This window comes from Silurus meridionalis, chromosome 13 (assembly GCF_014805685.1).
Source record: "Silurus meridionalis isolate SWU-2019-XX chromosome 13, ASM1480568v1, whole genome shotgun sequence".
Classification (NCBI taxonomy): Eukaryota; Metazoa; Chordata; class Actinopteri; order Siluriformes; family Siluridae; genus Silurus; species Silurus meridionalis.
Genome location: NC_060896.1, coordinates 6,270,722 through 6,284,284, shown reverse-complemented (window position 1 = coordinate 6,284,284; position 13,563 = coordinate 6,270,722). Strand labels below are relative to the sequence as shown.

At 33.3% G+C, this 13,563-nt stretch overlaps 3 protein-coding genes across 3 annotated transcripts in view; 1 reads left to right on the top strand and 2 right to left on the bottom strand.

Moving 5' to 3' along the window:
- Positions 1-4,250: 4,250 nt before the first annotated feature.
- LOC124395960 (ATP-sensitive inward rectifier potassium channel 1-like) lies at positions 4,251-13,219 on the top strand. Its single transcript, XM_046864856.1, has 2 exons — positions 4,251-5,207; positions 13,079-13,219. The coding sequence occupies exons 1-2, from the start codon at positions 4,251-4,253 to the stop codon at positions 13,217-13,219; spliced, it is 1,098 nt and encodes a 365-aa protein (XP_046720812.1).
- LOC124395571 (ATP-sensitive inward rectifier potassium channel 1-like) lies at positions 10,378-11,466 on the bottom strand. Its single transcript, XM_046864182.1, has one exon. It carries the CDS (start codon positions 11,464-11,466, stop codon positions 10,378-10,380), a length of 1,089 nt encoding a protein of 362 aa, XP_046720138.1.
- fli1 (Fli-1 proto-oncogene, ETS transcription factor) overlaps positions 11,878-13,563 on the bottom strand; it is a 40,087-nt gene continuing 38,401 nt past the window's right edge. The window contains exon 11 of the transcript XR_006927635.1: positions 11,878-11,948. The gene's annotated coding sequence lies outside the window, so the exon portion shown is untranslated. The remainder of the gene's footprint in view (positions 11,949-13,563) is intronic.

Sequence of the window (13,563 nt, the reverse complement as noted above, 5' to 3'; positions counted from 1 at the left end):
TGTCTGACAAAAAATACCCACAGAATTATGTCATGTCTATTAAAATCTTTCTATCAAAATCAACCACTTGGCCACAATATTGGCAAACACTGAGTGGCTATTTTCAATCACAGACAATGCTCCTATCTGCTTGAATAAGGAGATACTTATTCACAACAATTTCAAACATCAATTTACAACAGATATTATTATCTGATAATAAAGATTAAATAATCCAATAAAACCGAAAAACCCTTTTTTTGCTAGTGTGCATCTTCACTTTTCTGCTTAACCTTAAATGCCTGCATTAGAGAGAGTTTTAGGTGCATTGTGATTTACGTGTAAGATGAGAAAGCTGATGAGCATTGATGGAGTCGGATGATGTAAAAACTCAAAACTCAAGGGAACTTAACACAGATGCCTTGCACACTGTACAGAAAGATAATACTATGAACTTTTGCACTGGAAGCTTGACACTAAAAAATAATGAATTTATATTATTGTGTAATATTGTAGTATCAGTAAGGAAGTATTGAGAAAGACAAGGAGGAATAGTTGAAAACAATGTTCTTGTTTTTTATTGCCAACAAACTTACAGGAAAAATACACAGGCATGGTGGTTAGCCACAGAGCTGGCCTTAATAACGAGGAAAACTGGCAGCGGTAAAAAATTCCTGTGAAAATGGAGAACACAAACAAACACAATAGCATGCTGGGATAACAGTTTTGTGGCCTGTAAAAAAAAAACCTTCACATGGTCAATTCAGGAGTTCAATATTCCTGGAATGAGTATATATATCTCTTTGGTCTGGATCCCCCAAATGAAAAAAAAGCAAAACTATATTTGAAAAATCTCTATCTAATTTTCCTAATTTTATTCAAAAGACATCCAGATTACTTCTGTATTTATGATCTAGTTATGGAACACAACTGTACTGCCAAACTGTGCAGAATTATACGTTTACAATATGATTCATGTTCTTACATTAAATTATCAACATCACTTGCCTCAGTATGATCAGCTATGGTAAAAGTCAGACCCAAGCACTGGTAATGCTACACATATCCGGGAGGAATAGAGAGTACAGTGGAACCTCGGGTTACGAACGCCCCGGCATACGTATAATTCAGGTTACGAATCGCAGTTCATCAAAATTTTTGCCCCTGGTTACGAACAAAATATCGGGATACGAACGTCGCTCACCAAAAAATCGCAGGCAAGTTGGTTGTTTTTGCTCTATCCACGCAGCTCGTCACATCAGTTAGCGTCCTGTGTCCCTAGCGAGAGCATCGTGTTACTTATCCGCTTGAACTTTTCCCGGCTTTTCCTTTTTCCGAAGTACAATACCCATAATGAATTTCACTCTGGACTTCAATACCAACTGATAGTAGCCTTAAAGAAACAGCTCTCATTTTCCCTCTAATGCAACAATTGTCTCAGCGTTCGTGTTAATAACACTGTCTTTAATATTCTATAATATAATATATAATAATATATAAATAATATAATATAATAAGATTCTCCTTCAAACAATAACTCTCCCTCCTCCCCTTCTCTGACGTCGTCTCCTGCAGCGAGTCTTCTCAAAGGGAAAGTACCCGGTAAAGATCTTTTCCTCTTTTGTATGTTTTTATGTGGTATGATTTTAATATAACATGTTAAAAGTAAATAATATTAGTGAATATTGGCTTTATTTTTATTTAAGTAATATTTTTGGTTGTCTAGAACGAATTACCGAAGTTTCTGTTCATTATTATGGGGAATTTTGTATCAGGATTCGAACTTTTCAGGTTATGAATAAAGTACCGGAACGAATTAAATTCGTAACCCGAGGTTCCACTGTACTTGTCTGACATTTTGTGCTAATTAGTGTAAGCAATGTGCCTTAGCTACTGCTTCATCCCACAATGCACAGGTCCTAAAGAGGACCCGTAAGAGGACGCAATAGCATCAATAATTCATCTGCTTTTGAACAGGAAGGACACACCTCGGACTCCATAGTCTTGTGATAAGTCATATTCACATCATATATCCCCGGTCAGGGCACCAACCCCAGCCACTCTCAGTGCCGGTCCCAAGCCCGGATAAATTGGGGAGGGTTGCGTTAGGAAGGGCATCCAGCGTAAAAACATGTGCCAAATCAAACATGCGGAGAATCCGCAGTGGCGACCCCTAACGGGAGAAGCCGAAAGAAAGTTTTTTTTTAAATATTGGTCACAAATTATTGATCACTTTCTAAACAATAAAAGCATAGTGATTCTACTAATAATAATTTTTTACCAATGCAAATATGTAAAAAAAAATCAATGTATTGTGATACAAATGGCACCTTCTATGCAATGCACACTTTAAAACATCGATGCTTCTCATCATTAACTTTTATACTGACGCACAGATGTCAATCTGTGAATCGTACCTTTCCTAATAGGTGTTGATGAAAAATAATCTTTCCCCATAAAGAACCTTATTTGCTTCTCACTACATAATCTCTTTAATCATGTACCCCCTCATCTGAAAGAAGAAACTGTTGAATTCAGCAAAACTGTTCCAAAGCTCAAAACTCTCTATAGGCAAGATAAATCAGATATGCTTAAATGGTTCCAGAGTCAGAAGCTGTTACTTCAAATAAATATAATTAATACAGTTTTGTCTTTGTAATTAATTACTTATTAATTTATTCAATTGTATATCTTGAATATAAATCTTGTTATATACAAGGAAAAAAATAGTCACACTTTCTGATATTATCTTACTATTAATACAACAATACATTCGATTAAAAAACTAAATTCATTTAAAAGACAGACATGATTGGTCAGCGTGATTTTCTGAAACTGATATCCCTTAAAGCATGCACTGGCGCAAAAATAAGCTACTGGCCTCATTTGGAGCTCAGAGTTGTAAAGAAATCACAGTGAAAAAGGCGTGTAAAGTCTGGGACCTACGTGCTGTAAACAAGTTTCCGTGAGAAGATCCAAAAGTTTGGTAAACAGGTATGTGTATTGCAAAACTTGTGGAATAAACTCTCTCTCTCTCTCTCTCTCTCTCTCTCTCTCTCTCTCTCTCTCTCTATCTATCTATCTATCTATCTATCTATCTATCTATCTATCTATCTATCACACATCTTTATCATTTTTAATGTATCTTACACCATTTTTTCAATCTCTTGATCTGTTTTGTGTCCTCACCGTCATATTTGTTTACCTGTACACAAGATTCTATTGTTTTCCACTAAATGAAAATTACACATGGATTTACACAATACACAGTGAGTCAAGATCTTTAACACTCTTGTGTTTGTTCTCGAGCACAACTCATTGTTATTAATAAGAAATTTGTAAAAAAAAACAAAAAAAAACAAAAAAAAAACTTTCAAATGCTTAGTTCTATAACCTACAGAATATTTTCTATTAAGAGCATCATTATTTGCCTTAACTTTCAAAAGGAAAACAAACACTCCTTTTCCATGTGTAAAGGGAACATGTATTCCTTATAGTCAAGTCATTACTTATAATGAGTAAATATATTAATTTCTGGTTCTCCATGTAAACTTGCAGCACACTGGCAAACTCCAGAAAATCTGAGTTAAGTAGCATAGAAAACTAACTGTTATATTTTCCTTTTCACAATACATAATTATGTTTATTCAGTGTTCAGATGATATTTGACAAATCATAGTTGTAAAAGACATTATCTGAAGTCTTGACAATTATTCACTCTTTATTAGTTTTTTTATTCATTACATTCACTTGTTTTTTTGATGTATTGTTTTTGCAATGTATTTATATAAAGAACAAGTATGAAAATAGTAACTGTAATTGTTGTTCTTTAGTACTTTTCTGTGCTCGGCTACTTATAAGACATGATGACATAGTGTTAAATAAATAATAAATAAAAAGAAAATTTTGGAAATCCAATTATCACTGCCCAATGTTTCATTAGTTTGAGAATATTGCCATAGTTCATTTAAAATAAAACAGAAATGTTTTTCATGGCATTTATTTTCTAAAGTTCGTCCATACTAAAGACAACAACTAGCTTTTATGTGCATGGTGACAGCATTGCAATCAATAATGACCATTTATAATTATACTAATTTACTAATTATATTATTTATTTCTATTGGTAAAGTAACATAATTTGTAAATTTCAAATAATTTGATCAAACAAAGTAATAAGTACTAAGGAGTTTATAAAATGTATTAATAGTTAAAGGAATCTAAAGTGTTTTTATGTTTTGTTAACAGGTTTATTTGAGGCTACGGCGAAAATGACGCGTACCTTGCCACAGTTGCTGAGACAATACTTGGCTAATCGCCGTATTCAAAGAAATCGTTTGGTAACCAAAGATGGCCACTGCCACATTGCATATGGCAGTGTGAAGCACAGCCAATTTTTTATCTACTTTCTAGACTTCTGGACCACCTTGATGGAAATGCGCTGGCGTTTTGTCATCTTTCTCTTTGGTGCCTCCTTTGTGTTCGCTTGGTTCTTCTTCGGACTATTCTGGTATTGGGCTGCTTTCGCTAATGGTGACCTATACTGGCAAAACCCCTCTGTTAGCCATAAACCTTGTGTAATGAATCTTTTTGATATGACTGGTGCTTTCCTCCAGTCTATAGAGACTCAGATGTCGATTGGTTATGGTTACCGACAACTCACACCATTTTGTCGTAGTACCCTGACAATTTTCACTATTCAAGCTGTCTTTGGGACGGTTATAATCTGTTTCTGGTGTGGGGTGATTATGACTAAAGTTGCCCGGCCAAAGAAAAGAGCCAGAACCATCAGCTTTACCAATGTTGCTGTTATCTCCTCTAACAAAGGCAGTCTCTGTTTGCAGATACGAGTGGCCAACATGCGCAAGTCCTTGATAATTGGAAGTCAGATCTATGGTAAACTTCTTAAAACAACAATCACACCTGATGGCGAGACCATAATAATGGACCAGACCAAGATAGATTTCATTGTAGATGCTGGAAAGGACAACCTTTTCTTTGTCTGCCCTTTGACCCTGTACCATATCATTGATGAATCAAGTCCTTTTTGTCAAATGACAGTAGATACTCTTCACCAGCAGGAGTTTGAGTTAGTGGTGTTTCTTGATGGCACTGATGATGCCACTAGCTCCTCCTGCCAGGTCAGAACTTCCTACCTTCCTAAAGAGATCATGTGGGGCTACAAGTTCCTTCCTATTGTCTCACGCAGCAAAGAGGGAAAATATCATGTTGATTTCTCCAACTTTGCTAGAGTGGCTCCTGTAGACACACCACCATTTGCCAGTTACTTTGCTGAATCCCCAACTGGCTTTCATCATTTCAATCCTCCCACTGACAGTGACAGGGTTCAGGAAGTTAAAAACCAGTCCATTGTCACCTATATGTAATGTTTATAAGGTTATTTTTTAATTATTTGCACTTACAAGTGGACAGTTTTTCTTGAGGTGGTAGCATATAGTGCTGCATAAGCAATTTCATAATGTTTACGATATAGACATTCCATTCCTTGTAGTATGTGAATTGACTTTAAAAATAGAGGGTCTAAACAAGTGTGTGAATATTTGTGTCGGCATGGTGCCTTTTGATGATTTGGCATCATATCCGAAACATAATCCTGCTTTGAGTCCAATTTTCCCAGGATTGGTTCTAGATCCACTGTGACCCTAGCAGGATAAGCAATTACTAAAAATGTCTGACTGAATAAATTATGTTTTGCAGCCTTTTCTTTGACAGATATTGTGTAGTTATTCTGTACACACCCTTTGCTTCAATATTATGAATATCCAAATTGTCCTTCCCAAGGCTCCAAGACTGACTAGACATGAGGTAAACTATAATCTAAAATGTTGATTCAGATGACGTAGTCAGACTTTGCTGCATTTATAAACATTTTAGTGTGTTTTGTGTGATTGTACAATATTTTATTATTGCAATAAAACAATCCAAAAATGTATTTATTGGTAATTGATTGATTTTTAAGCAAGATTCATATCCTTGACACTTTATTCGGAATAGTACTTTCATAAGATATCAATCAAGAATCTGAATAAATTATATTTGAAAAATTTATAATCTCTTCAGTTTATTTTTAAATGCTGCAGTAAAATATTTATCAAATTAGTAAAGCAGTATTTATTGTGATACAGTAACTGATTTAATACTAAATGCTAAATATTTTTTTATTCCCTGCTCAGTTGCCAAAAGGCAATGCAATGACAAGTTCTAAGAAATGGAAGCTCCATGCCGCTACAAAATAAGCAATATATACTGTATATGTTCACCAACAGTATACCCATGCACATCACCTCTTAGGGGTGTCCTTTTGTAAGACACATACCTACATAGAATGCTTTTGTATGTAAATAGGTCAGACTAACATGTAGGCAAAGCAATTGCTGTACCTTCGCATGACCAAATTCCATACTTCAGTAAACATCTTTAGTCACCAGATTAAGTTTTTCAAGATCAGTTGGAGATAAGAAAATATTCATTTTATTCATTTTATTCGGTAAATACATCTGCAAGTTTCAGCATTTATACCACATTTTTTTCAGCCTTTTTTTAAATAAACCAAAGTCGGAAAATATTAAACAAATAAAAAAACAAATATTATTATAATATATAGACAAATATAGTTTAATCTAAATATCGTTGTAGATTAAAAACAAAGAAAAGCACACAATGGAGATGAGTATAATACAATTACAACATCCTTCACTATAATGAAGATAATTGCATTATTTCTTTCTCATCTAGTGTTTCAAGAACTTTGTGGAAAAAAATTATCATTCCTAGTAACTTACTTTAATATTTAAAGCATATTTCTTTCTTTCTTTCTTTCTTTCTTTCTTTCTTTCTTTCTTTCTTTCTTTCTTTCTTTCTTTCTTTCTTTCTTTCTTTCTTTCTTTCTTTTTATAAAATGCAGAATACATTAGATAAACTAAAACTGCTAATTTATTCATTAAATATCAAAGAATAAAAACAAATACCTGTAGCTTTTTTCAAGCAAGACAAATACAGAACCAATCCAAATCAGGATACAACAAGAATAGATACAGTATTTTTGCAATTTTTTCTACTTTGACCTTCATATGCCTCATCTTTTGAATTTCCTATTACTAGTAAGACAGGATGTAAAATATTCATATGTATGAATATAATCTGTATTTATCTGTAAACAAAATAATTTTTTTAACTACAGGAAAGAAGGGTGGATTTACACAACATGATGTAGAGCATTGTTGATCACATAGTTGGTAAGAAGATCATGCTCGTTCTCAGAATTCATTGAGAAAATACTTTGCACTTTCTCTTGTTTAAGTCATGCATGCAAAACTGTGACCCAAACCTTCAGTCTACTACTGTAATTATGTAGTTTCAGGCATGGAAACATTCTGTAATGTGTAACTGAGATGAAAACATCTTAAGTTATAAATCCCTTTGAAAATACCCCAGGATTACTCTATACTTAGCTTGAATTTGATAGCTGAATTCACAACAGGATCACATATTGTAGACCTACTGCTTTTGCCAACAGGTACAACTAGCAAATCTTTATAGGTATAGAGTTACCGACTGAAAACCTGATATGCATGAACCAAAAACACAATACCATGTAGTATTGAAAATTGTCCACTACTTAAATAGTATTTAGTAATCTATCAAATTGTAATGGCATGATCACTTTACAGAAATATTTTTTGGATTCAGGTCAGGGCTCTGGCTGTGCCAATAAAGACTAATCTTCTTTTGGTTAAGTATAATGGAATTGTTGTATCTTTGAAATTGATCTAATTAAATAATTATGCATTTTTTCCACATGACTTGGGGTGATTTAGTAAGAAAGTACATCAAGTCTTCCTATACATAACCTAGACATGTGAGGAATTGAGAGATTGTTGTAAAAATGCAAAGTAATACATACTTGTCAGATATTTTTGCAGCTCCTTTAAAAATGCAGTAGGTCTCTTGGCAATTTTTTTATAAATTTTGGAGGGAAAAGATTTCTACAATTTATTATGCATCTATCCTGAAAAAAATCTTCAAAAAGTGTTATACCATGCAGAGGAAAACAGTACAAAAAAAGCTGACTTTTAGCTTTAAACAAAATCATTTTATTGATGAAAACTATAGAAGATTTACTTTTGGACGAAGAATAAATGGGATTAATTAATTCATAACATATACCCAATATTAACATGTGCAGACTTATTTTTTTAATTCTTCTATTTTCCAGTAAAATATATATATATATATATATATATTTTTTTTACTTCGATACTTTAATACATTAATTTCACATGGTTTCATATTTTACCTCACAAACCTGCCATTTTTAACAGGGTTGTGTAGACGTTTTAATATCCATTGTACCTGTGTGTGAAATGTACCTGATAAAGGGCACAATAAGCATGTATAATGTTTCTCTGTCCACTTCAGTTCACTTCCACTTTTCCCATTAAATAGAGGGTGGCTTTAAAGTGCACAAAGCACTCAGAGAACAGGCTGGACATATTACGTTTCTCTGTTCACACAATAAGGTTTTTCAATATAAGAAAAGTAGGTGGATGTTTCAAAAAAGTCTCAGCAAAGTTTCCCCCTTCAGAAAAGTGTATGCTAGACACATTTTATGTTTTTTATTTGCCATTGCATGTTTGTTAAAATAATTGTTTATCTTGGACATCAATCCGTAATCAGATTAAATTGATCTGACCCAATTACAAACCCAGGAACATCCAAACAAACAACAAATAACCAGTAAAATTCACAATGATCAATCATTGTAGTGGAACCTGTGGGCCTCATTTTTCAAGATGGATACAAACAGATTTGATCATAAATCATATTCATTCATAGTAGCATTTATAAAAGATATTTGCTATTCATGCTATTCATTTGGATTATGCTGTTATTCATGATTTCAGCATTAACCAGATGCTCATATCCAGAAAGACTTACAGAAGTGCTTTATAGACTTTGCAAGAATACCATGTAGAAAATACGTGAAACCCATTAATTTTTATATTACTGCCACATTATCAAAACATTCTTTACCTTTAAATCCATAAACTATGATATTTTTCTATAAAATAGCGAGTCAACTTCAATTCATGAATCAAGGCAAATAAAAATATTTTTAAAGTATGTTTTAATGAATGAATTATGAAAAAATATGAATTATAAATAGAGGACACGGTCTCTATGCATTGCCATTAGCCATAAACAAATGCTTTACAGCTCATCAACAATAATTAATTGTTCTCTTAGAAACTGGCTCTATTTGCCACACATTCTTATGTTGATCCCAAGAAACACATTAGATCCAGCATCAGATGAAAACCTCCAACAATGAAAAGCAGTTTATGTTGTACTACTAAATATTTTATTGACATAAAAATAAGTGATTACTTCTACATCTTTCTTATCATTTAGAAGTCATTTTTTTTCATGGAACGCATCACTAAACTTTTGTAAAGCTGAATTAAAATATTAATACACACAACTTCACTAAAAGTTGATAAACAACACTCATTGACCCAGCATTTTTTTAATGCTTATTTATATTAAATAATTTGTGCATTAAAATTGTTAGTTAAATTTCAGAGTTTTTATTTGTGTGTGATTTTCATTCATATAAATAACTACTCATTAATTCAGCAAGTGGAGTTATGGGTGTGAAAGAATCTTTACCGTATAGAAAAAATGTATACAAACCTTTTCATTAAATAAATAATGACCAGAAAAAAAGTTTATTTATTTACTATATATGTCATATAATTCAGAAATAAAAATACTTTCATACACAGTACTTGTTTCTGCATAAGATTGCAAAAGTAAAATACATACACAAAGGTAATCTCAATCATAGCTGAACTTTACATAACAATACTTGATACTTGTGCTTTGTGTGATTTCTTTTGGGTAAAAAAGCAAAAACAAAAAAACATTGCTAAGTCATGCTTTCATTGCTATTTAAAGTTTTAAATGTTATATATTAATCATTAAATATTAATCATCTTAAATTATTAGTTATGCATGATTTCTTGTATGAGTACCCACTATTCTTTGGATTTTTCAGATTTTGATTTAAATTTGCTAAAGACAAAGTCAATAAGGCAAATTGCATTCATATGTGGGAATAATTCTTGATTATCTCACTAAATATGAAGACCAGAAATCATTGTCTCAACTCAATCACTACTAACACCTAACAAACAATTGCATTGTAGGTACTATGTAATGTAAAATGGTGCAATGTATTAACATATACTAGAAAATCAATGAAGTAATACAGCTAATCTAATGAGGACATAATGACACAAATATGTTTTTCCTACAAACCTAAATTGCCTCATTATCTAAGAAAACATATTAAAAAAATAGTTTTCACATTTTATCTTACAAATCACTGTCAAAGCCCTCATTGTCCATGCCATGTCCAGAGTGTTGGTGTGCATTCTTATTGTGAAAGCATTGAGCACAGTGTGGGGTTTCCACGCTTGTAACTTTAGCAAAGTTAGAAAAGTCCACACAATACTTTCCCTCCTTGGTGCAGATGATAATAGGGAGGAACTGGTAGCCCCAAATGATCTCCTTAGGGATGTAGGAAGTCCTCACATGGCAGGAGAAGCTGGTGTATTCAGCAACACTGTCCATAAACACCACAAGCTCAAAGTCCTGATTCCTAAAAGTGTCCACTGTCATTTTAAAGAATGGACTTGTTTTGTCTATCACATGGTAGAGAGTTAATGGAGAGATGAAGAAGAGGTTTTCTTTCCCAGTTTCTACACTGAAATCAATGTTGACCTGATCCATGATGATGGTTTCTCCTTCAGTTGTGGTTGTCGTCTTAATAAACTTGCCATATATTTGAGTTCCAATCATCAGGGATTTGCGCAGGTTGGCCACTCGTATTTTTAGACACAAACCATCTTGTTCAGTGCAGATGACTGCCATCTTGCTAAATATAATTGCTTTGGCTCTTTTCTTTGGCAGTGAGATTTTCGCCATTACCACTCCACCCCAAAAGCAGGGAATAATTGTACCAAGGATAACCTGGAAAACATAGACAGCAACGGCACCTGGGCACAATGTGGTAATGGCTCGATAGCCATAAGCAATAAATGTCTGTGTCTCCAGTGAGTACAGAAAGGCAGTGGTAAGGTCATAGACGTTAACCACACATGCACTGTGGTTAGCTGACGGGTTTTGCCACCACAAGTCACCATTGGTACCACCGACCCAGTACCAGAAAAGTGCAAATACAAACCAGCTAAGAATAAATGAAGCCACAAAAAAGAACATAAGAAATGTCCAGTTGATTTCAACTAAGGTGGTCCAAATGTCTAGTATAAAACCAAACCAGTTTTTATACCTTATATTGGAATACTCAATGTTGCAGTGGCCTTCTTTGGTGACAAGGCGGTTTTGTTGAATTCGCCACTCGGTCAGATAATCTCTGAACACTTGTGTCAAAGTGCGTCCCATTTTGAAGATCAGGAACTCTCTGTGCAGAAAGAAAAATAACGTATGTTGAGTCAGAAATGTTTCCTTACTCAAAAATCAACATGCTGAATATTACAAGGGATTTTATTTTTGCTAATTTACAGTGATGGTCTTCATTTGAAATCCTTTTGAATGTATCTAGTCAAATGCAGACAGTCCCAAAAGTCTCAAAATGTCCAAAACGTCCAATACTTTTTATATTTAGTATAAATATTTATTTTTATTAGTATTGTATTTGATATATGGTTGTACTATTAATGCAACAACTTTACTATATAATTATAGTTAAGTGTAGAGTAAAAAAATGTGTGGAGGTAAGAACCTACCTGCGAAAACAGTTCGCTTGCAGACATCCAATATTTTAATAAAAAGGAACCAGATTCCTGGTGAGTTTTTCAATCTCTCTCTCTCTCTCTCTCTCTCTCTCTCTCTCTCTCTCTCTCTCTCTCTCTCTCTCTCTCTTTCTTTCTTGCTCTTGTTCTCACTCTCAGTGTCTCAAACACTTTGTTCTACTCCATGCTTTGTATTGTGTATTTAGGCACAGAAAGGCAGGGACACAATTTCAATTGTATGTTGCATTATGCTTTTGGACCCTTTACCTTTTCTAACTTGACTTTATAACTCATAACTTAGTAAAGGTTTAGTTTTGAAAAGATCATCATGTTCCTTAGTGTGGTAATTCAGTAGGAAAACACCAGATTAAACAGTGTGTACTTTGTCTTTGGTTATTTAATAAGACTAAATTAAACATTATACGTGTGACAGTAAAAGTAATTATATACAACTAGTCTATATTGTAATCAGCATCTACTTAATATCAAGAGATAAATATAATAAGTAGATAAATAAAACAAACTGTGAAAAACTCCACAAAACCTGCAGTGATAACTAAATATAATTTTTTTTAATTTTTTTAAGTTTTTGGATGATTTTTGACAGATGACTATTAATCACAGAAAGCTGAACCATAACTTTAGTATTAGGGGTGATTTGCAGTTTCACGTCTCATAAAGGTCTGGTTGAATAAATGGGAATCTCTATAAAGTTACTTTGAGACAATGTCTATCGTTAAAAGCAAAATACAATCAAATTAATTTGAATTGAAATGAGAAGCAGGGTGCCAAATGATATGAACCAAATTTGGTAAATAAAATAAACAAAAGTTGTTTGTCAGTCAGTTTGATTAAAACATCTTAACTTTTGACCAGTAGGTGTTTTCTGCTTGGCAATTTCTCTGTTATATTAATTGCCCCAACAGATTTGATTGGACAACATTTGTATAGCAGGATTGGAAGAACAAATTAAAATTAACAGAAGTGCAAACTGATTTCAAAATTGGTTTTAGTGTAGAAACTGGGAAAGACAACCTCTTCTTTATCTCTCCATTAACTCTCTACCATGTGATAGACAAAACAAGTCCATTCTTTGAAATGGCAGTGGACACTTTTCAGAATCTGGACTTTGAGCTTGTGGTGTTTATGGACAGTGTTGCTGAATACACCAGCTTCTCCTACCATGTGAGGACTTCCTACATCCCTAAGGAGATCATATGGGGCTACCAGTTCCTTCCTATAATTTATATATATAATATAAGTATTGCATTGATTTCTCCAACTTTGCTAAAGTTATGCCCACAGAAACACCACACTGTGCTCAATGCTTTCACAATGAGAAAGCACACCATCACAACTCAAGAACTGGCATGGACAATGAAGGCTTTGACTGTGATTTGTAAAATCAAGATTAACCATTACAACATTTATATTTTTTGACACAATTTGCTAATGGTAATTGATCAATGTATACCTGCCTTTTTTAAATTAAACACACTATTAATGTACTTCCACAATTTGTCCCAACTTTTTGCCTAATAGTTGTACTAAAGTGTTGGCACAAGTTTATTTAGAATGTTCCTTATACCATCCCCAATTCTATGGTTACACTTCTATGGTTACCATAGACACCCTAGCAAAAAATGGAAGAAAATGAAGAAGAAGAAAGTAGAACAGCAATAGGTTGTCTATGCATATTTGGTAATTTTTTTCTGCTTAACTTTTTACACTGTTTTCAGTTTTCTGT

What these genes read in the sequence shown, in the direction of transcription:
- LOC124395960 (XM_046864856.1), top strand. Translation starts at nt 4,251, where the DNA reads ATGACGCGTACCTTGCCACAGTTGCTGAGACAATACTTGGCTAATCGC. An exon ending in GCAAAGAGGGAAAATATCAT is followed by an intron (nt 5,208 to 13,078) that starts GTTGATTTCTCC and finishes ATATAATATAAG; the next exon opens with TATTGCATTGATTTCTCCAA.
- LOC124395571 (XM_046864182.1), bottom strand. Translation starts at nt 11,466, where the DNA reads ATGGGACGCACTTTGACACAAGTGTTCAGAGATTATCTGACCGAGTGG.